This window comes from Pieris brassicae, chromosome 8 (genome assembly GCF_905147105.1).
Source record: "Pieris brassicae chromosome 8, ilPieBrab1.1, whole genome shotgun sequence".
NCBI classification, from domain to species: Eukaryota; Metazoa; Arthropoda; class Insecta; order Lepidoptera; family Pieridae; genus Pieris; species Pieris brassicae.
Window position 1 is genome coordinate 21109288 of NC_059672.1, and position 23630 is coordinate 21132917.

Sequence of the window (23630 nt, forward strand, 5' to 3'; positions counted from 1 at the left end):
TAACATCAACTCATTCCTACCATTTACGGCCACGACTAAGATGGAGTGGCAACCTAATAGTATACTTCCTTGTCTCAGTCTTCCGACCCTGCATATCTCATCGCTAAATACCTCTGAGATGGAGGGAAGTAAAAATCATATTCTAGCAGTTGCAAACAAAGACAACTGCAGCAATTAGCAATAGCCCTAGAAGTTGTACCCCTGGACCTACACATACAGCGGGGCAACAGCTACCATCAGGCTAATGGTATTGGATCTATGGGGAAAAATCACTACAGCACACAAACAGCGATCATCAACAGGCGATAGAGTACCAGCCTCTACTAGCCACGCCATCTAATAGGATCGTTAATCAACACACTCTCAATAGGAAATACCATGTGCAAGTGAGAGAAGAGTCAATTGACCGGTTTTTATTAACTGTATTCTCTTTTGATCTCTTGATCAACTTACAGCTTGATTTTTCAATGCGAGTGTGTCGCTCTAACCGAAGCAGCGACAGTGCGTCTATGCCGCTTAAAGTATATTATATATTAGTCAAAAAGATAAACGGTAAATTAATACTAGAGTGTCACAATGCACTGGAGGCAATAACCATGACAAACAGAGTGACAAACAGTTTACAGTCGGCAGCAGAGCCGACGAAATTGGGAGGAGAGGCTGGGAAATGATGCCTGCTGGCCCGGATCCGCTCCTTCCCTTGTCTTTCTCGCAGGTTCGAAACTAGATGCGCTAAAGATCTGCAGAACCCCAAAATCAACGATGGTCACGAAATGCGAACAGTCCAAAATGACTATGCCAGCAGTTAACTGACAAAGCAACTTATACATTTAAACAGCTTAACTAATCTCAAAACAATGATAGGGACAATTACGGGCCATTGTCTCCTTAATAAACATATTTTTGTCCAGGCGCGACAGAGAGCCCCATGTGCAGAGGCTGTTTTAGCGCAGAGGAGGAGAGATCAGTCCCACGTAGTCTTGGAATGCGAGGCTGTGGCTAAACAACGTGCAGAAATCCTCGGAACAGTGAGGTCGCTCTGTGAAGCGTGCCAAGTGCCCAGAAGGCTTCTGTGCTTCTGGAAGGAGTTAAGCTGGTTTAGTTAGCCAAGACTTTACGCACAACGGACCTGTTGAGAGTCTAAGTGCGGAACTGAATCCACAAACCTACCTATGGAACAATAAAAACGGTGCTATGGTAGTTTTTATCATGATGTTATGTTGTATTTGCTACTGAGTTCCAAATCGTCTCATAAAGCATAGCAATCGTTACACAGTAGGATTTGTTTAATGCAATATCCATACAAGACGCATTGAGACAAATCAAATCCCTCCAAAACACAGTCAATGTTTCGGCAACGTTTATTGCTCAAATAAATGCCTAGGCACTGATTTCAATTGGATTTATTTATGTCCATTTGTGAAGATTAATAATCGTACCGCTGTATCGTGATCTAAGGAACTTGATAATATATTTCCTGATCTGCTGTAGGTATCGAACGAAAAGGTTAGACTCTCTACGTGATCGAAATCACCTATACAATAGACCTTTAGATAATAACAAGTTACTTAATGTAATTTGGTAACCAAATGAGATTCTTGATGGTCAAACTATATATCAAAGCCCTTGATTGCAAGCTCTCGGTAAATATTTGATTAATTATGTAAATAAACTTTTCGAATTGAATATCGAAGTATTTTTTTTACAAACTTATCACTTCAATTTTTGTCTTTGCCTGTGTATGTAAAACATATATTTTGTAGTAAAAGCTTACGAAAATTCCTCTATCAAATTTTCTTTCGTAATTCTAATCCTTACCTTATGTATCTACCAAATATTGCCCTTTTATTATAGGGTAAAACCTCCTCCGCTAGATTAAAACATAAACTGGCTAACGCTTTTTAATTGCATTTACGCACGTTACCTTATACCGTAACCCGTCATTTTCAATTTTGCTCTTACTAACTAAGAAAAGATAACTTTAGGGAATTAAAAAAATCTTGTTTTTTTTAAGCATTAGCTTTATTTCATTTATCTGTGCGGACAAACGTCTAAATTATTTGGAGTTAGAAAATCGAAGATCAGACGACAAGCAAAACTGTTATTTATTAACTGTATTTTATCCAAATTAATGAATTGTACCTCACCTCAGTTTGAAGCTCGTTCCTCCCCACTACTGGATTATTCTGTCTATATGCACAATTATCCCTTCATAATTAACACACTTTAAACTTAAAAAATACAACGTTTTTTGGATAAGAACGCTTACGATTTAAAATGATGTATGAAAGAGACGAAAGAATGTGTTTTCCCCGTGCCGCATGCAGGAGGATACTACCTATTTTCATTTTCGTTAATTAGTATAGTATAGTAAATTGTTGTAGCCTTTATTTAACTGATAAAGCTCGCTGGCTACTTCTTGCAGACAATTATTCTACCTTCGCTTGCGGAATGCAATGTCACCGAGTTGCTGACGTCTGGGCAAGCACGTACACTGTCACGGCCAGGGTCAAGCGGGCCCTCACGTACTAAGTGCATAAAATTAGATTTACCAAAGCAAGAGTGCAAAATGTATTTACGTTTTGGTCCCGTGTGCATCAGTTCGATAACGATGCTGACGACTGAAGATTGTCGACCTGAGCGCGGAAGAGTAAAGATCAATGTCATCGACCTTTGTGAGTTTTGTTTAACTCTTCAATGATTCATTGAGTGTGTGTTTTGTGTCCTTGTGTGTTCCAGCGCACCTCACTGACGGAGCTCTTAGTCATGGGTCGAGTTCCATTTAACCTTACAACTTATATATGTTATAAATGAACTGTTCGTCAACTGAATTCCAAGAATTTATATTTTACGTAGCAATAAATATTAGATAATACATTGGGACATATTCATATTGGAATATTTGTTTATATATAGGCAATATTTATTTCCGAAGTTCCATCTTCGTATGATCCAGAAATGAAGGTACAGGAAGGTTCTGGAGCGATTTTAGGTCGAAAGAAAATTTATATACATTTGGCATTAATTTTACTTGAACTCATAGAATGCAGAGTAAAGGGTACCAGACCTCGAGTGCGATCGTCTTCTCACGGACCCGATCAAGGGACTAACCCTTACAGTTGGTGGTAAACCAGCCAGGCTCTGAGGCTTGGCAAAGACGGGGTGGAGTGGAGGTAATAGATATACATTTTAATTATAAGGTATGCAAAATTATCTATTATTCAGTATAAAATAACAAACTTTCTTTCATATCAATTTTATTAGCTACGGTATGCTCAAAAATAATCATCCCAAACATTTCAAAATAGATAAGGAAACAGACAAAATGAGTCAAAATGAATGTACACTAGTAGTGTGTATAAAAACCACGACATTGCGTCTGCCCGTTTGTTATATTTGAGCATTTTTCACTAATGATGTTCAAAAGTAATGGAATAATTTCACAAGAAACGTTTAACTATTAATGCGTGACTAATTAGTGGTTTATATAATATATAATGGTTGCTGATAAAGATCGTCGCCCTTGTGCGCTGAAGGTGGAGACGTCAAAATGAAGGCACTTCTATTATTTTTAACCTTTGTCCTTGTGCTCGTAGGGACAGTTCACTGCAGCTTAGGTAAGTCTCTTATTGTGTTTTCTTTTTCTTAGTGTTCATGATCAGTTAATCTCGAATTATAGCGATTGAAAAGCAATCGAATACGGAATTTTAAGTGAAGGTGGAACGTAAAATATCTACTAAATAACTGCCGAGAACGAATAATTTAATCAAAAAACTGGTTTTATTTTTAACACATTTACTTTGTTATTCCAAGTAAGGAGCGACTTCATTGTAATTGATTAACGTGAAAACTCGTGGAAACTATAAAACATAGCAATTATTTAATATAAGAACATTAAAATGGTGCGTGAGTGTAGTGAGGATAAAAGCCTCGAGTTGAGGATAATCGTGTGTTACATCCTTGACACGTTTATTCAGCGTTAACCGATATTCATTAAGACAAATGTTAGATGAATCTAGGATCGCTATGTCGGTATGTTTTGTTTTGCGATACTGAACACGTATTTACATAAACCTAATGTCAATCAAATTATGAATAACCCACCGAATGATCTAGTAGAGCATCTTTTATACAGCTCCCTTCATTAGGCCATGCTACGCAGAAGATAGGGCATGTTTGAAGTCGTCTGCTCAAGCAGCCGTTGCAGTGGTGGCGGCAGGTCTGCCGGCATTGGGAGTAGAGCGAATGGACCCGATGTATCTCGAACACGTGTCGGCCAGCCAAGCCGGGCTGATTATGGAATTCAATAATACCCAAGTACGAGGATTGAGACACTGTCGCGTGCTCGATTTACAGTAAGTACGTTTTACAAACAACATTTAGCTACTGTATGTTTGGAAATGCCTTATTTTGATGCTCTCGAAGTGAATAAAAATTATAAACATGAGATTAAAAGTTAACTTGGAAAAGTTACACATGTTAAATGTTTTACAGTCACCTTTTAGAAAACACACGTTCTGCGCACTAAAGTTTTCGTTCGTCTGAGGAATCAGTCCTAGTGAGTATTTTGCGTCTTACGTAGTTGACGGAGTCTGTCGCTAGAAGAGTGATCTAGTGGAAATAATTACAACGAAGTCTCATCAGCGCATTACAAAAAATAAATTGAGGATATTATAATATATAATTGAATTAAATTATCTGTGAAGGGCCCCGCGAAGCGTCACAGCTAGTACTCTGTAAATCTCCTTAACAATCAATTCCACCACTCACCGCCACTAACGATGCGATCTACTTATTAGCGTAGCCATTAACTGTCATTAACTTATTTCATGTGACAATGGCATTCGGTTTTTATGAGAAAACTTTTGAGTTTTTTGTCGATTATTTCCTACAAAGTAACGTGTGTTTATGTTGAAGGCCTGCTTGCACGTATCCGCTAATATTGTTAAACAAATTGCTAGTTACGACGTAGGGGCAAATGGGAATTCATGATGCGTGACTTGTATCAGTTGTTTAGTGTATAGAAGGACGGAATAGGGATTTTCGACGTAAATTTAGACAGTGTGCGATGACATAGATCAGTCTCACTTGTCAGTCTATTGAGACTTCTATGATTTTGTCACTCACAGCCCCAGTCTCTACTTTATTTTAGCATTATGTATCCTACGAGCTTAAAAAATATAGAGCGATGACATAGTTCTTCTTTAGCTTTAACTGGTGGTATCCCACCATACCCAAGACAAACAGTACATAAGTGGTATGCGTAACATATAACCTCATGTAAATAATAGCTATTTAGTAAATATATTTGAATTCACTTCACTATTTAAGTGTACTTCTTTTGTTGTAAATCTGAAATCATGGTGTTACCTTGCAAATGGCTGCTAACAGGTGCGCTTTACAATGTCACTCAAATAAACCCTAAATTCGTAGAAGCTGTTTTATAAATGTATATAACGGGTTTTGCTTTTCTTTGAATTGGCTGTTACTCCATGAAATAGTTATAGAGAATCGGTGCCCATGCTCGGATAAGAGAAACAACAGAACATTTTTGCAGAATTAAACTGCTGCCGAATTTTCTTGACACACCTTAACCAGCCAATTTAAAAACCTCATAAAATTGCTCATCACAAAACCTCATAAGAGCTTACCTCTTAAGATGTGATGCTTTAAGGCATAGAGAGTGGTTTCGGCGAGTACCGCCCGATAGTGCCTAATGGTATTCGGAGTTATACCACCAGGACCATCTTGGTTTTAAGCGTTGTAAGGCACTCTGTACCTCCGTACGGTAAAATTACCTTTTTCACGTGATGCATTCTACCATATTTACACAATCTAGGTCCGCAATGGCTTTCACTGAATCTGGCTTCAAGTTTTGACTGACATAGACTGATCTACAATAATTTGAAAATTCACTAAACTCACATCAATCGTTAAAACGTTTCTATCAGGCCTCGCATAGCAAATTCTACTCAAAATAATTCTACCTAAAACAAAGCTTAAAATTTTCTCTCTACTTAACTCGATTTCAGTAATATTTAGTAACTTTTTTGTATATAACGTAATGCAGTCGATTTATTGCAGACGTGCAGGTCCTCGGATGACGGTGCAGCTCCAGTGCAGTGTGGTACTGACGGGGTATTATGTGCTCAGTGGCAAGTTGCTCATCTTTCCCATACAGGGCAGTGGCCCCTACAAGATCACAATACGTGAGTTAGCTTCATCTTCTTATATTTCCATTTTTTTTGTTTTGTTCTGCATTTGATTTTTGATTCGAACTATTAGTAATTTTTATTATTGTAAAACGTTCACTGTCCACAGGTGACATAGTTGTGAAGGTTAGCTTGGAGACGGTGGAGCGTAAGAAAGGCAGCGAGCGGTACTGGTCGGTGGTGAGTTGGAAGCACACGGCCCATGTCCTTACGAGCGTCGGCTATCATTTCCAGAATCTATTTAATGGCGATGAAGCACTGGGTGAATAGTTTTCTATAATCTCTATCCATATACATTTTAATTTTGTTCGAAAGATCGTGTAAGATGTATTACTGCGTTTAAAACTACTGCTTTAGGGAAATACTTGGTTCTACTACCATGATTTGTTCAGTATTAAATTGGCATCGGTGTTTTTAATGTGGGGAAATGCCATTTGGCGACATTTAGCGTAGGGTTTACAAGGGGCGTCGCGTGCACAGCGGCTCCATCGTGTTCAATGGCGTTGAAAATAGCGACATCGACTTCCCTGGCCTTTTCCGGGTCTTCATTTGTTTGCCCGGCCGTTGACAATAGCATCAAGGTTCACCCCCAAGTTACCCACGGTGACGCTTTCGCCGTGTCGTAGGTCCATCAGAAACCGAGACAGCCCTACTCGAACCGTGCCTGGACATGTCGGTATAGTTGTATCGATTTGAGCAAAAGTTTCGACAAGCAGTTACCAATAAAGCAATTTCAGCAATTTATGAGGACTTCGTTTAATCTACTTTTCGATTGGTTACAGCCCGACCAGTAACCCATTTCGCAAACAAGAACTGGCGGGATATATTCACGGAAGTGTCACCGCCCATCGTCTCTGCTATCGTCGGTCGCATCGTGCAACAAACTGCTCACCTCTTCGATAAAGTGCCTCTTACTCAACTTTCGTTGGAATGACAAACCAAATATTAAATATTCGAAGTCATTTGTTTCTTATTTCCTTAGAAATTCATTACATTTTGTAATTATTTCAGGCATGGGTTACCTATCACTTGAAGAATAAGCTCATGACCATTTATTATAAAGACATACATAATTCTTAATATTATTTTATAATTTCATTTCCTTTAAACGTTTTTATATCTATGAGTCAATGGATGAAATTAACGCATGTATTTTCAGTATTGGTTAAATCATTTTACTAAATGAATATACGAGGACATACAGACAGGGGAACACAAACTGTTATTCTATTTATTCTGTATAAGTTTAGATTAAAAAATTAATTACGTTTTGCTTTTATAACTTACCTTCCTTACAGAAAGGTTTTGTAGTACCTAAGTAGGTACTTTAACGTAATTATTTAGGAAAACTTATTCATAAATATATATACTGATATGTTAAATACATTCGAGTCTCTAGTCTAGTCATAGTCTCCGCTTCGCTTCAATTATGCAAATAGACATCGAATGTGGTTTTCCCTTAGCAAAGTAAAATTTAAAAAATGAAGATAGTTAATTATTATTATCCTCTTTTAAATAACATTTGACGAATGTCTATTAAGCTAAATAAACAAAGACCTCAACATACGTAACGAAAAACTAATAATTCAATCGCACTGTCATATCGAATAACCTCGAGACCTTGTCACGAGGAAAAAATGTGAGACTCACAGCTAAATAATAAAACAGTATTAAAATGTTAATAAAGTCATTTTTCGTTAGGTTATATACATATAGAGGGCATATGGATATATGGATGGATGGATGGATCAAGTATAATTGCGGAATGAGGTAATCCAATGTAACAATAATAGCTTACAGCTAAAAACAAGATGCATTGTGATGAAATTATTTTCTCCTAAATTTATTTGTCGTCTGAGACATTTAAAAGCAATGTTATTGATTAACACTTCGGTACATTTCATATAAAAACGAGAGACATAAATTACTGGTGATGCAACATGCGGCCTTATCGATAATCAGCGATCTTTGTCAGGCAACCCTAGTAAGGAAAAAAACCGAGGGTAGAATGAAAGAGGAGCATAACTAAATTAACAAAGTTAATATTGCACGACTAATTATACAATTCCCAAACGAAATCTTAAATAATAAAAAAATAGACTAAAAACTAGAGCTAATGTTAAGGTTCACGAATTAAAATTCGAAATGCAAATGTATAGGAAAATACATGGACTACAAAAGTCACGATTGAGGATTATTGTCGTTCGTAAAGGCTTAATTAAAAACTTCGCAATCCGTTGTTCCATACCTGCCTTATGTTTTTTGTGAAGGGCGTTTGAGATCAGAAAGGCTATTATAATAAATTAAATAAATTCCTTAGTTTTGATTAGTTTCCAGCAGCAATTAATGATAAATTAAGTAACTAAAATACAAAATGCTAATTGCAGCGATATTATCTTCCTATGAATATGAAGAATTATTTTCGAGCTCACAAAAAGCTCCACGATGTCGTTATGCGTCGGGCCGGTTCTTCACCAAGTTGCTTGTCAACATTATTTCCAGGCGTTTTGGTTAATATTAGTTTGCCGCCCGTAGGTACTTATTCAATCGAATTCGTTCTGCTGCGTATTATGAGCTACTCCATTTCTCATCTTAAACACATGATTAATTCCATAATCCATCTATGACCTCATTGGATCAAAATATCATCCAACCTTTGACTTATCTAGTTATTAAAGAAAATGTATTAACGACGAAGATGAGGTCGACGAGTAAAGTCAAAATCTCGCATTGGCCGTAGCACGTTCACAATGTCAGGGTCGTGACGTCAGTGTGAGCATAAAACGACGGAGTTGAGGCGACTCTCATCACAACACAACAACGCCACGAGTTGCTAATATTTGCAAAATGTTCCGCATCCTCTATTTACTCGGACTAGGTTTAAGTGTGCAGTGTGCCTCGGGTGAGTCTTTCTTGAAAATTACCTCACAAACACATCTTACACAAACGCAAGGTGTTAATTTAATCATAATATGTACACGAGTGCTAACTAAGGAAATACTCGCCAAGGATTTAGAATACGGCTAATGTGACGAAAGATTTTTGACAAATTTAAACAAAACAATATAAAGGGTGTCTCAGAAGGATTTTCGTTTTATTTAATGTTCATTTAAAGAGCAATTCTTGAAATTCATTTGTTCACACTCATTTAACCTGAAGCTAAAATTTTCAATAACTCGCTGGAGCATCGCTCTTGAAATAGAGTTGATTTCTTCAGTGATTCTTTGCTTCAAAACATTCAAGTTAGGTGGCAATGGATTGTAAACTTTGCTTTTTAGGTAGCTCTAGCTCTAGGAATAAATCGTGAAGACTAGCTAACGAAATCAACTCTATTCCAAGAGCGATGCTCCAGCGAGTTATTGAAAATTTCAGCTCCAGGTTAAATGAGTGTGAACAAATGAATGGTGCGCGTTTTTCACAAATGAATTTCAAGAATTGCTCTTTAAATGAACATTAAATAAAACGAGATTTAATTGATATGCCGTTTTTTTATGTAACATCTAAAAACGAAAATCCTTCTGAGACACCCTTTATTTAATGCATAATAAAATATAATAATCCTTTTTTTCTGACGAATAAATATCTGATTCGAATAAGTTGCATACTCCAATTAGCTGTTTTCGTTATGTGCATATTGCAATATTGCATACTGGAATTGGTTCCTACTTTTCAAATGTATTTATAATATAAATATGTAGCTATCAAAGAGTGGTGTTTGCTGAATAACAAGGCTTTAACGATATTTTTATTAAACTTAATAACTGTAACTTATATGTTTTTACTTTGTAAAGTGCGGTTTATAAGTCTGTTTGAACATGTAAGTCAAGCGTTTGTTGGAGATTCAGCGAAACTAGGCTTTAAAGAATGAAACAGACGAATTCAATGTACTTACCATTTCATTTATATATTTTACAAAGCGCAACTCCATTAATATGCAGCTTTATGAGGCTTTATCAACAGTCTCTTAAGAGCCATAGTGCATATGTATTGTACATCTTATTGATGATAATAAATGAAATACTGATGAATCTCGTCTTAAAGCTTTGAAAAAAAGGCAAAAAATGCGTAGCCGAGTTGGCAATAAAATATTAAATAGTCAAGTTATTGCTCAATTAATAATAATTACAAACTGAGAAAATACAGGATTAGCTTTTGTATTAATTTATTATAACGTTAAACTACTCTTGTGAAGGTAGTCTAGTAAACTGTCAATTAACAAAATAATCTTTATCACAAACATAATATTCAAAATAAGTTGGAAACATATTTTTTTCAGCACCCTTCATAAAGCCATGTAAGGCCGGTGACTCCGCTTGCATCTTGGCTTCAGCGCGGGCTGCCGCGCCCTTCTTGTTACCCGGTATACCGGACTTGGGCATTAAGTATGTACCTTGGCATGTTTGAATACTCTAGAGAAGCGTGAAAGGTCTCTTAAAATTAGTTTTAAACAGTACGGTTTATCTAACAAAAACTCTGACAGGTCGCTGGACCCTATTCACCTGAACGTGATCAAGAGTGACCAAGGGGGTCTAAAGATGGTCTTCAAGGACACCAACCTCACTGGCCTTAAAACCTGCAGCATAGATAACGTTAAGTGAGTACCGTATACCTAATATTAGTTGCCTAAAAGCAAGCCACAATATTGTTATCTGTGAAAGTCTTCTGAAACCGCATTAAGCTATTATAATAATCACTGATACATAATAATTAAATGAACATGAATTTGTTCTGACAAAATGCCTTCCACGAATAGTGATGACAATGGAGGTTCATTACAATTATATAAATGTAACAGTTAAAAATATTGCATTGCCTTAGTAATACATTTACAAAGTAAGACTATGATGTAATAATAAATATTTAATTGATATGGCCAGACCAGATCATAAATAATTAGCGTTAAACGTGATAAAGCGCGAATGCAATGTAACCCATATGATATGGTCACGCATACGGATTAGGATACAAATTGTAAATTGTTTCAATATTCACCGTTCACTACTTTATACTTATAATTGATAAATATATAGAAACTATAAATATAAATAGATATGGGTAGTAACATTGAGAGAGCATGGTTTATTTATTTTTTAATCTCGGCGTAAAATTGTTTCTAAACCATAGAATTTTTACAATACCCAATTCTCGACAGCTCAGTTAGATGACAACTATGATCGAAACGTTTCGTTTCACTCTGTCAGGTACATACCTCGATTTATTTGTAATTAGCAGTTGTTATAAATAGTTTATTTATTATTATTTTTGGGTTTCTGTACATAGTAATGTGCAAGAATGTTTGTTGCCGGTTGCAAGGAGTAATTATATAATTAAGGAATAACAGAAACTTGTGCAAATTGTTTGTATCTAATAGCAATAAATAATAACCTCTAAAATATAGATATAAAAGTCACAATTGTAATATGACTTCGCAGGATGGATATCGCAAAGATGAAGCAGACGGTGTTGCTGAAATGCAGCAAATTAGCACTGACGGGCAACTATAAGCTGTCGGGGCAGCTGCTCATTCTGCCCGTGCAGGGTGACGGTCCTTACACCATTGACATTAGTAAGCACAGACAAATTTATAATTAATAATCTTAACAGCTGATACTGCCTAATAGAGTGAAGTGTTCGCAAACTCCATTCAGACAATATATGGGCTTGCTGAGCCATAATATTACTGCAAGCTAATATTACTGATGAGTGGAAAGACTTAGTATAACTATGTACTGTATGCACAGGTGACATCGTGATCAAAGTGTCGACCGATCTGAGCTCGGTGACGGGCAGTGACGGCCAGCAGCACTGGCACATTAGCAAGTGGAAGCACACGTACAACGTCCTCACCGGAGCGCACTTCGCCTTCAAAAACCTCTTTAACGGGAACACAGCCTTGGGTAAGATAATTCCTTCACTCCAACAGAACACTTGTTGGCACAAGCACGTATATATGCAAAGTAACAATAATCGGGCATTCGAAGAATTCATCTAAATTATCACGAGCGTAACTATGTTCAATTCTCTGTAAGGATGTCGTTGTTATGTTCAATGAGCAAAAACTTACAGTACTTATATAAGTATATTCAATTTCATTCAGCGACACCGGTGGAGGAGTTCGCGAACAGCAACTGGAAGGATGTGATGCAGGAAATCGCTCCGCCCATCGTGCACGCAGTGATCGAGGAGATCGTAGCCGCCGTGGACAACCTCTACGCTGCCGTGCCCGCCGACCAGCTTTACACGCCCTGAGCTACCTATTATATTTATTTTAACACTGTAAATAAATATTACGAAAATTATAAACTCTATCACATTCGTCACACCCCTCATTAATTGGCTATCGAGAAGAGATATGTGTAACGGTTGCATCCAATAAAGGCAATACTAGAATTGTTGGTGAACAAATCGTTTGACACTCGTAATTAATCCGACGAGTTCGACTAACGTCCACGCGATTGGGCCGCCGGTACCAGCGCTATGACCATCATTTTTCTTTTTTTCATTGTGTAATAAGACCCCTGAAAAACCGCATTACTGCTACAAATGACCCAATATTTTGTGTCACTATCTCCCGGTCATTAAAAGCTTTAATCTATCCGGTCGGTTAACTTTACACCGATTTTTGCTAACTTATATGTTAGAATTAGAAGTAATTCCAGTAATCCAGTCATCCCTCTCGTAATAAATTTACTATAACTAAGATATACATTTTCTTTGACGCGAATTACAAGATTCAATATAAAGAAAGTAATATAGGTACGCAAAGTCGAATATTTACTAACACGTAATCTCAGTTTGTTGACAAAATCACCGTTTATAAACATATGAATTTGAAAGATAGTATAACAGTATATTAAAAGAAAAACATTTTGTGAACTCCATAAGCCCATACAAGCATCAGGACTTGTTTATAGATTTATAATTTATTTAATAATCTGATAACGTGGAATGCCTTCCGAGCAACCAGTACAATTAACTGTAACGAAGATCCAACTCTTTGCGCTTCTGTTTAACTTGGACCTTCCATTGAAGCTCTGTATCAAGCATCATATCTAGTACTTAGCTGAATATTGGAACGGTACTGTGATGTTATCAATTTGCACTGGCATATATTTAAATTATTTACTGCTGCATATACTTTGTATGGGAACTGATTTAAACTTAGACTTATCCGCCATTTTTTGGTAAAAATAAGGTGATACTCTGGGCCATACTGTGTGCAGAAAGACTGTGGTGCAGACTTTCTGTTCTTCTAGTGCTTTTGAGATTATATGTTCTATGGTAAACCATATTGGTAACCTGTGGAAATCCCATCCCAAATCTTTCATAACGTTTCACAGTTCTTTCCCTTTAGTCTTCATTAATCTAGATCACCAGTAGGTATGTGTTGCATTGAAGTTGCCTTCCAACACAAGGAGGGTTTTGTACTGGCCGTACTGAAGTGTATACGTATAAGTGTATTGGTAGGCAGTAGATGAATAACATTGTTGAATGAATGACATGAAACATGAATAACATTGTTAGGCTCAAAGCCACAATGTTCCGTTTTATATTTAAAGACCTTATGGTGTTTGCTAAGCTGTCCTTTATTATAACTGTACTCCCCCCACTGGATTTATGCCTGGGTGAAAGGCATGGAAGCCTTTACATAACTTCAGTTGTATGTATTACTCCCTTTTTAGAATTATATGAAGTTCCTTTTGGTGTTAAAAATCATTCCACGCCATTTGGAAATTGGGTTTGGTTTGCTCGAAAGTCATAAAGTTTTAGAGTTTATAACGTTCCTTATTTTCTGTATTCTTTTATGCTGTAGCACCTGTGACTCCACCACACGGACTTCGGTTTCACATCTCGTGGCTTGTTACAGTATACTGTGAGCTGCTTTGCAGTACTCTTTTTGTGCCCATAGGCATTGGCATCTTCCCTGAGAGAAACCATCTCTAATTGTTCGAAATAAGAGTGTACTCCTCACTCAAAGGCTAGCAACATACCCACTAAAAATAGGTGTCCATGGGCTGCGATGACTGCCCTTTTTGGGAGTCTCGTAGGCTCGGTTATCCCCGTATTCTATAAAAAAATACTTTCAGGGGCGAACGGGAGGTGTTTAGTTCCCATTCCGTTTCTGTAACAAGTTCTTCTTCGTCGGTCTCATATTGAATTGAGTCTGCGACTGCCACATTCGTTTCATTGAGGACTGGTCTAATTTTCGTTCGAGCTGAGCTATTCGCTCCTTAAGTTCATTGTCAACAGTTTTCAGTTCCAGGCGTCGTGCTTTTTCCTTTTTAAGTTCACTCTCAAACAGTTGGTCTCTTACCCCCTAATGTGCAATTACATTTATATATAATTTATACACTCTTAAATAGTGTAGATAGAAGAAAAAACATTAAACTCAATAAAAGCAATAATTTAATCGTTGCTTTTCAATTTCCCGCCAAGAATTGACAGAATAAGTGAACACACAAAAATGCTCTACACAGATTATTCAAACCTTAAAAAAAAAATCTTAAAACTGTTTAATGATACAGTATACGTATAATACACATAAGTACTCGAATCGAATTTTATTTTAGGCTAGAAGAGAAGTGTATAAGTGACAAAATGGTATTTTAAGCTTTCCGTAAAGTAAGCCCAAGTTTAACTTCGGTTGTCTCTGAAGAAGTCTGAATACAAAATTAATAGAGCGTGTCATTTTGACATTAAGGGAGTCACGGAGTAGGGTTCGTGCTAAGTCTCGATTCTGAATATTACCCTTAGTTACTAAGTCATCTATGAGTGTTATTTTAATGGTAAATAAGTTAACGGTGGCGGTTAGCCAAAGCTGTTAGATTTGTACGCCGCTTTGTCTTAACAAATGCCAACTACCAAGTACCAACTTGTTATTGACTGACTACTGACACTTGAAAGTGACATTGAGCATTGAACTTTGAGTGATTTTTTAAATCAACAAACTAGTAGTTAGTAATTAGTATGAAATTAAACCATAACAAACGGTGAAAAAATAATCCCTGAATTGTGATTACTGAAATCATTAAAAATTAGGAATAGCGATGTTTTGATCATAAATACGCTGAAACGACGCAATCTTTTAAAAAAGTAAGTCATTCGGTGTAACCTGCTGAGTAACGTGTTACGAGAAGATGTAAGAGGTTTTTCACAGTAAGTAGTACAGACACGGCTAGGTACCGTTTTTAATATATCGAAGACTGAAGTCTTTGAGCATACATTCCTATAATATGCCGTCCGCTACAGCGAGCATGTTATCAATATCTGCTAACTTGGAAAAGAGCTTACCAATTCTTACAAGGCCGACAGCGCTTACGATCCTTCGGGAATCATGACTGTTCGTGGGTGGTGAGCCTGCCTGTCCATTCTTGACTTTCGTATAAAAACTCATAAAACACACATGTTATCAAAAGTTCTGTAATTTTATGTTATATTACTGAGTATGAAAACGTGCATTACTTGAAAAAGAAAATGTTTTATTATTTTTTGATTTTATATTTCAGGACCAAATTCTAGAGTTGGATTGAAAAAGAAGTGAAAATGTTATGTCCTGATATATGCAAGTTCTCTGCCCCAAAAACCATTTGTTCTTTACAGAAAAATATAAGTTTTAGTAAAGCTTTAGACAGGATTACAAATAATAGTTTTTATAGAAGTGTAATTATAACTTGTCCAGATGAAATAAAATTACCAAATTCAATTGAAGAAGCAGTGTTTGAAGATAGTGATTACTATAAAATTTCCAATTGTCCCATCACTGAGTTCATAGACTCTACTTTTATTGAAACTTTCATAAAAAATGGAAAGTTATATTGTTTATCAATTCTTAATAGCTGTATGAATCATAACGGCTTTGCAGTAACTCAAGATGGTTTACTGACTCTGCATGTATTAAGTTCTGTTTACCAAACATTAGGCATTGAAGGAACTAAATGTCCACATGATTTTTATGACATCAAAATTGATCTATATGATATAAAATCAATTAAAAGGTTAAGTAATAATTTAAGCAAACTAGATAAATTTAATTTGTATATAACCTGGGAGCCAAACAATGAAAATGTATGTCCATCCACAATAGCAAAATATTTCTGTGACAAAAATTATGTAGTAACCCAGCATTCAATAAGGGGAACAAAATTATCTCCTGATATTGAGCAAATACCTTCTCTTGATGCTGATATTGTCGAAGTTGTAGAGTGGATGGGTATGGTGGCTCATAATGCTAATTTAATTCCACCAGAAAATTATGTAAGTTCTTATTACATACCAGAGAGTTTAAATCCAATGCAGACAACAAGGATTTCAGTAATGATAATCAAGGGTTTTCTAACCCCTAACTTGTTATGCAAACTTGCCCAACATCTTTTTCAACATGTCTCATCAAGAGAGTTAGATAATTACTGGTCGGCTCTTAGTATGCAAACAGTAGAAGAAAGCCTATATCAGTGGTACCCAAGTACTTCTAGAATATTTCAATCACATAACTCTTCGACGAATATATTTTTCACTAGTAATGATGCTATTATTTATTCTATAGGTCACTTAATGTATTCATGAGGTGTTGTTTCAAATCAATAAAAACAGTTATTATTTCTTTTGTATTATTTATTTTTCAAGTACCTTTCTTCATCTTTAAATAAGACTGTTTAAATAATGATTTACTAAAAGAGAACACACAGATACTGAAGTATCTGAAACCCCTGCACCAACATAAAGGAGACACATTTTATGAGATTAATGACCAATAAATCTTATGTTAAAATGAAATCTTTTTGTCAAAGTGCTATTTTTAACAGAGGAAATAAATTACTCATTCAGCTTTAGCCAATCCTATAACACCACAGGCAATACGTGCACCAGCATTACCAGTGGTCTTGCTCAGTTCATGGCCACCAATTCCCAAGTCATCTGGATCTGCATGAACAACCAATGTGCGTCCAATAATACTGTGAGGCCCACTCAGTGAGATTTGGGAGTCTTGTATGCATACCTGTAAGGCCATATTGACAGTAAGTTGACAATTTTACAATACACTTATTGTGATATAACAATTTATTAAGTCGTAAACCTTAGTAACTCCACCATCTTGTGCTTCAATGTTGCCTAAATCTCCAACATGTCGCACAGCTGCATCTGGAGATCCATGTTCTTGCTTAAATGGATTGAAATGGGGACCGGCTGAAGTACACCCGTTAGTATTATCACCAAACTCATGTACATGGAAACCATGTTTTCCCTGTAAACATAAACAAAAGAATAACTAGTAAAATGTAGTTTTGAGGAATATATTAATTTATTTAGATAATTAACATGGTATCAACATGGATCATAATCTTTTGCAGTGTTTCCTTTTCAATAAATTTTTTATATCTGTATTGATCTATTAAATTTCATTATTCATATTACAAAGTTAATTCAAACTTAAAATAACTTTATTCATATAGGTAACAAGTACACTTATGAATGTCAAAAAGAAGTTAAATTAATTGTAAATTTACATTTACTACCAGTTTGCAAGTAAAGGGCATAGAGAGGGCTGGCAAGAAACTTTCCACCACTCTTTTTAATTGCTAAGTATTGAGTCACACAAATTATTTGAACTTAAGCGAATCAATCCCAAGGATTAAATTCAATATTCATCAAATTTATAAAAAGCTTTATTGGTTAATTTATGCATAATGAGGGCTATGAATTTATTTAATAATAATATACAATTAAAACAATTTAGGGAGAACTAAGGATATCAGTATCTACTTAAATGATAAAACAATACATACCTTTGATAGACCTTTGACCTCTCCAGTTACAACAACTGGTGCCTTGTCATCCTAATGAAATAAATTTATTTTATGATTAGTTAGCTTGATAGAATGACAAAGCAATTCACTCTCTAAGAAATTACATAATTTAGATTATAAAGCTTAAATTAACTTTTATAAAACATTAAACAAGACAGATACAGGTAGATTAAATGTTGAACAGTTAAATACCTATCTACCTTACTAATAGATATCAATATAAGTGCTCTTTAAGTTCATATTTAATGCAAGTAGATAGTATAATTGTGTAAGTATATTTCATAAACTGGGTTATAAAAAATATGCAGGTTACTGCAAGGTCATTCAATTATCAAGAAAATAAAAAAAAGGTTTATTGGGAAATATAAATATATTATACAGATTACATTACCTTTTGATCAAATAACACTGTACCGCTTACGTCGCCATTAAGGACACAAACAGCTTTTACTGGCATTTTTATTGAATTTAATATTATAAATTAATTAATTTGCCTTAGATTCCGATTAAGACGAATGACGTTCACAAATTAATATTTGAATTTTATAAAGTTGCCGGAGCCGGAGGTAAGACTTTTATATTTGATTGTTCGAGAAAATGTGTCATTTGTTAAAACGCAGTTATTCGCTATCATAGAGAAAAAATACTCTAGAGTCTGTGCGGAAAAATTCATATGAAACCTACTCTAGTAGTCTGTGAATGTAAACAGTTAATTACCGTAACATTGAAATACACAGTGACAATAATGAATAATCAGTTCTCACACTCACTGTCATAACACTTTGTTTTGTATTTTAGAAAGAATACAAATATGTTCAGAATATAATTTGTTGGAAAAAGCGCAAGTTTGTCTATTAGAGAAATGTCTCTTTTTCCGGCTTATGTAGAAGTTATAGGTTTAAAAGAGGACCAACTTTCAAATGCAGGTAATTGCCAAATACAGAGATTCGATTACATATTCAAACATTTCATAGTGTTATCTTTAAAAGTTTTGTGTAGGCTCAAGTCCCGGAGAAATACTAATTTGTACTATTAGAAATTCTTTAGTTGTTTGTCTCCTAATATTTATTGTCAATTTTACATTATCGTTATTATTTGAAGAAAAAAGGCTGTCCTCTCATGACATTACTGAGGCAATGGAAGTACAGTTGCTGTCCAGTGATGTGGAAGATGACACAGCAGCACATGATAGAAGTTGTAAACCACTTTTACAGTCAACATTATCTTCAGATGACTTTTATTTAGATTGCAAGGTGGACTATGGAAATTTGCATGTCTCTACACTTTATTATCCCGGTAGACCACAGTAAGTGAATCTTCTTCTACTTCTTAAAACCAAAGGTTATTTAATTAGATATGTAATGTTTTTGTTGTGAAAAGTCTAAAATTAAATATATTAATGTATTATAAATTTAAGACTTTACATTATGTATGTTAATGTGCTAATTGATGGGTGATTTATTAATTTAACAAGCTATCACGCTGTGTGATTATTAATTAAGTAAAAAAATTATAAAACTGTTTAAAATAAGATTTCACAATTACTGTTCAATATGGCATAAATAATTCACTTCACCTCGTTTGGAAGAGGTTAAAAAGATATAAAAATCTAAATATGAAGAATTATCGTCAAAGTAAAACATCTCTATATTTCAGATACAACTACACTAACTCACTGACAATTGGATCGAAACAAACGAAAAAAGATGAAAAGAAAAGGTGGAAACGATATTTTTCTAAAGAAATAACTGATGTATCCGATAGTTTAACGGAACGGCTCATAGCCTACCGAAAGCTTCTCACCGAGACGCCGGATGATCTTCAGCTTTGGGAAGCCTACATCGACTTCAGGGTACTCGCATCGTCTCCTAATCGCCGCGCATTCGACTACGTCTCACGTCGTGCTCGTTTTCCAGGAAGTGTGCGAGAGCGTGGAGGGCGCACTCGAAGCGACGCGGGAGGCGGCCGGACGGCTGCCCGACTCCGGCCGCCTCAGGGAGAGGCTCTTCGACCTCATGCAGACCGCGCTTCCTCGCCGGCGGTACGTCGAGGAGCTGCGGGAATCGCTCAGCAAAGGTATACGTCGACGCGAGACGAAGCCGGGAAAGAGGATCTCCGTGAACGAGCCTCGGAAACGTTTCAGAGCGGCGCCCGTCGGTCCGCACGGAGACGTGGGCCCGCCTCGTCGCTGCCGCGGGGGCGGAGGCCGAGGCGACGGACACGTTGCGGGCGGCCCTGGCCGACTGCGGTCGACGCCCGGCCTCCGCGCTGCGACTTCTGCACGCCTTCGGCCTGGCCCTGCGCTCGGCGGGGCTCTGGGAGAGGCTGGTGCTGGCCGTCGAGCTGCTCGTGGCCATGAATCTTCCCTCGCCCGCCTTCCCGCCCGCGCCCTCCGACGACGACGCGGCCGAGCGACGTCTGCTCGACCTCGAGGACGAGGTTTCTATCGCCAAACGTCGTTCGCTTTAAAACGAAACACTATTTGTAAAGATCTGTCCCGACTCCCGCCCGCCTCCTCCTCCCGCCAGGCCGTGCGCAGCGGGTTGCCGGTCGGCGTGGTGTGGACGCGCGTGGAGCGAGCGCGGGCCGCGGCCCACTGGCGCCCCGCCGCCCCTCGCGCCTCGGTCGTCGACCCTCAGCGCGCGCCCCTGCCGGCCGACGTGGCCGACCTGCTGCTGCCCGTTGTCGGCGACGCCGACGTCGCCGGCCTCGCGGTGCGGCTGCTGCTGCTCGCCAAAGTGCCTCCGCTGCCGGCGACCGAGGCTGCGGCGCGAGCGCTCGGCGAGCGGGACGGCACGGCGGAGGCCCTGCTCGCCCTCTCGATGGAGCGGGGCCTGCGGGCCGATGAGCCTTCGGCGGCGGCCGCGCTGGAAGCGCTCGCCGATCCGCCGCACTACTTCGCCGATGACACCGGTAGGACGAGAGGGCGCCGGGCGAAGGAGAGGGAGCGGGCGACGGATGACCGAACGTAATCGTGTGCAGGGTACGGCACCTGGGTGTCGGCGCTGTGGGAGGCGTGCTGCTCGGCGTGCGTCGGCGCCCGGCGCGAGGCTCTCGTCTGCTGGCGGCTGCGTTGGTTGCGGGCGCTGCTTCTGGCCGCGCCGCCGGACCGTCGCGCCGAGCGAGCCGCGCTGCGACGCCGGGTGAGGCCGTCGGCCGGGCGGGACGGGCCGTCGAGCGCGGCCGACCGCTGACCGGAGTTCTGTCCCCAGGCGCGGGGCGTCCTGAAGCGGTCGGCGCCGACTTCGCCGACGGCGTTCGCCGAGTTCGCGCTGCTGGAGGCGGACGCGGCGCGCGGCGAGGGCGTCGAGGAGGGCGCCGAGAGGGCCAGGGCGGCGGCCGCGCACGCCCTGCGCGCCGCCGTCGCCGACGCGGACGCACCCCCCGAGATCGCGCTCTACGTCGCCAGGTACGTCTCGTCCCGGGCCGGACGGGGATCTCCGGACGTCGTCTGACCCGCGCCGCGGTCCGCAGGGTCACGGGTGAAGTGAGCGGAGCGGAGGCCGGCGAGTGCGCGACGGTGCTGGCGGTGCTGCGCCGTCCGCCGCCGCCGACGCTCGCTTTCTCGCCGCCCGACGCCGCTTCGAGGGCCGCCGCCCTCGCCGCGGTGAGTACGGTACAGTGGTACGGTCAATCCGGTCACCACATTTCAAAATGCGCTTAAATAGAAAACACGAAACGAATCCCCACAAAAAAGCAAAAAGTATTTAAATTACTTTAATGAATTACTAGTACAATAATTGAGACTTAACTAAATATGAAAATTGGATCGACCCGATATGAGATTCTAGACTTGCTACTCGTTGGGGTTCGACGGGTCCGATATCTGTTGTCCATTTCTTTTACAACGGTCTTGTGTCAGAACGGTACCGGTAATAGTTATGTAACTCTGTGTGTAGAAACTCTTAACGAACTTTATGCTTCATTTTCGTTTTAGTTTTAAGATATCTTTATACAAATACAGTTTTTACAATTTTATTAACCAAACCGGTTCTAACCTCAGCCGGTCTGCTGCACTCGATCTAGTCTTCCCTCTTAGAAGATTGACAGCCTTTGAGAACTCGGCCCAGTGAACGGTCGCCGGCATGTAGGAGCCAGTGGGCAGTTCGGGCTCCGCACGAAACTAAATACGGTCTCACGTCTCACTGACGGCGGCGGCAGACTTTTTGACATCTATCTCTACTTTGTATCCGGCATTATTTGTCTTCGAGATATCTGTACTATAAATTAGGTCAGTCTGCTGCTCGCAGTCGGTGAGATCAGGCCGCGAATGTTATCTGTATGTCGGCATTTATCTATCTCTCCAAACACTCGCTCAGTGCGAGGAGCGGTGCGCCGAGCTGGAGCGGAGCCTGGGCGAGACGACGGAAGAGGAGACGACGGACGTGACTTCATTTCTGCGACCGAGCTCGACCGAGTGGGCGCGAGCGAGGGTCGCGCTCGCGTCGCCCGCTCGACGCCGCGAACTTCTCGCTCGTCTGCTGCACGCGCAGACGCACGTGGCCAACACCGAAGGCGACGCCCTGCGATACTACGAGGAGACCGCGAGCGAGCTCGTCCGGCGAGGCGCCGCCTCGGGGGCCGAGCATCGCCTGGCGCGGCTCTACCCCGGCAACGCGCTTCTCGACCTCGGTGAGTCCGCCGCCGTCCGGCGCCGGCGCGTCGTTCTTCCGAAAGCTGACGCCTCCTCCTCTCCGCCAGCGAGCGCCTCCGCGCGACGCACCCCGACCGTGCAGTGGCGGCTGAGCGCCGTGGCTCCTCCGCGGTCGCCGACGGCCGCCCTCGCCTCGCTGCTGCCGACCTTCCTGCGAGCGTCGCATCGGGATTGGCCGCCAGTCGGTGGGTGGACCTCCGCCCTGGTGTCGGCCCGCGCCGCCCGACTCTAGCGGCGATCGTTTCTCGTATAGTTCGTCTCGATTGTTCCGATTTACGGTCGCCTCCGTCCGGCAGAGACGGCGCGCGCGGTGCGAGCGGCCCGACGGGCGACCGGCGGAACGGGCGGAGTGGCGAGCGGCGGAGCGGCGTGGGCGGCCAGGCTCGAGGCCGAGGCGCGCGCCGCCGACCCGAAGACAAAGCGAGCCCTGCTGACCGCGCTGCAGCTGACTCCGCACGATAAGGTGAGCACTCCGCTCCGCCGCGAGGCGACACCCGCCCCGAGGCTGACGATTCGACGTCTCCGCAGTGGCTGCACGTGCGAGGGGCGCGCTGCTGCGGCGAGGAGGCGGAAGTGTTGGCGGACGCGCTGCTCGAGAAGCAGCTGCGCCTGCACGCGCTGCCCGACGAGCTGCGGTCGCTCGACGGACCTCCGGCTTCGGGAGTCTCTAGTTAATATGAATAATAAATATTTTGTTTGAAGAAACTTCATCCTTATAAATATATTATATAAATGCTGTCCTCTATATTTAGTTTTTTTCCATAGATTTCGAGTTTTCGAAAACACGATGAAAACGGCTAAGATGTATTTTTGAGGTTTATTAATATTATTATTTTAAGGAAAATTATTTGTTGGAACTCATATTTATTTAGATAAATCACGAAAAATATTGATTTCCTATTTTAACTTCTTAAGAAGCCAGAGTCCGATAATCGGGATCTTATGCCAGTCGATATGTTC

At 40.0% G+C, this 23630-nt stretch overlaps 5 protein-coding genes across 8 annotated transcripts; 4 read left to right on the forward strand and 1 right to left on the reverse strand.

Moving 5' to 3' along the window:
- The first annotated feature begins 3056 nt into the window (after positions 1-3056).
- LOC123713640 (protein takeout-like) lies at positions 3057-7174 on the forward strand. 3 transcript variants are annotated; one of them, XM_045667400.1, is made up of 5 exons: positions 3057-3173; positions 4136-4355; positions 6085-6209; positions 6322-6474; positions 6995-7174. In XM_045667400.1, the coding sequence occupies exons 2-5, from the start codon at positions 4246-4248 to the stop codon at positions 7144-7146; spliced, it is 540 nt and encodes a 179-aa protein (XP_045523356.1). In that variant the 5' UTR covers positions 3057-3173; positions 4136-4245; the 3' UTR covers positions 7147-7174. The 3 variants fall into 3 exon arrangements, with proteins under 3 accessions (XP_045523356.1, XP_045523354.1, XP_045523355.1); XM_045667398.1 differs by lacking the exon at positions 3057-3173 and adding an exon at positions 3250-3617; XM_045667399.1 differs by lacking the exon at positions 3057-3173 and adding an exon at positions 3850-4032.
- A 1845-nt stretch (positions 7175-9019) lies between these two features.
- Positions 9020-12604, forward strand: LOC123713639 (circadian clock-controlled protein daywake-like). The gene is made up of 6 exons (XM_045667397.1): positions 9020-9114; positions 10489-10594; positions 10693-10806; positions 11645-11778; positions 11954-12109; positions 12310-12604. The coding sequence occupies exons 1-6, from the start codon at positions 9060-9062 to the stop codon at positions 12459-12461; spliced, it is 717 nt and encodes a 238-aa protein (XP_045523353.1). The 5' UTR covers positions 9020-9059; the 3' UTR covers positions 12462-12604.
- Positions 12605-15147: 2543 nt separating this feature from the next.
- Positions 15148-16812, forward strand: LOC123712828 (ribonuclease P protein subunit p40-like). Of its 2 annotated transcripts, none has more exons than XM_045666112.1 (2): positions 15148-15368; positions 15719-16812. In XM_045666112.1, exon 2 carries the CDS (start codon positions 15756-15758, stop codon positions 16773-16775), a length of 1020 nt encoding a protein of 339 aa, XP_045522068.1. In that variant the 5' UTR covers positions 15148-15368; positions 15719-15755; the 3' UTR covers positions 16776-16812. The 2 variants fall into 2 exon arrangements, with proteins under 2 accessions (XP_045522068.1, XP_045522069.1); XM_045666113.1 differs by having other exon boundaries at positions 15148-15305.
- Positions 16803-18614, reverse strand: LOC123712829 (superoxide dismutase [Cu-Zn]). The gene is made up of 4 exons (XM_045666114.1): positions 18408-18614; positions 17996-18046; positions 17287-17454; positions 16803-17208 (listed from the first exon to the last, which is right to left on the reverse strand). The coding sequence occupies exons 1-4, from the start codon at positions 18471-18473 to the stop codon at positions 17029-17031; spliced, it is 465 nt and encodes a 154-aa protein (XP_045522070.1). The 5' UTR covers positions 18474-18614; the 3' UTR covers positions 16803-17028.
- A 24-nt stretch (positions 18615-18638) lies between these two features.
- Positions 18639-23415, forward strand: LOC123712827. Its single transcript, XM_045666111.1, has 13 exons — positions 18639-18942; positions 19118-19322; positions 19673-19868; positions 19933-20092; positions 20160-20455; positions 20545-20929; positions 20999-21159; positions 21229-21425; positions 21491-21623; positions 22336-22648; positions 22718-22855; positions 22967-23133; positions 23199-23415. Exons 1-13 carry the CDS (start codon positions 18879-18881, stop codon positions 23343-23345), a joined length of 2562 nt encoding a protein of 853 aa, XP_045522067.1. The 5' UTR covers positions 18639-18878; the 3' UTR covers positions 23346-23415.
- Positions 23416-23630: the final 215 nt, after the last annotated feature.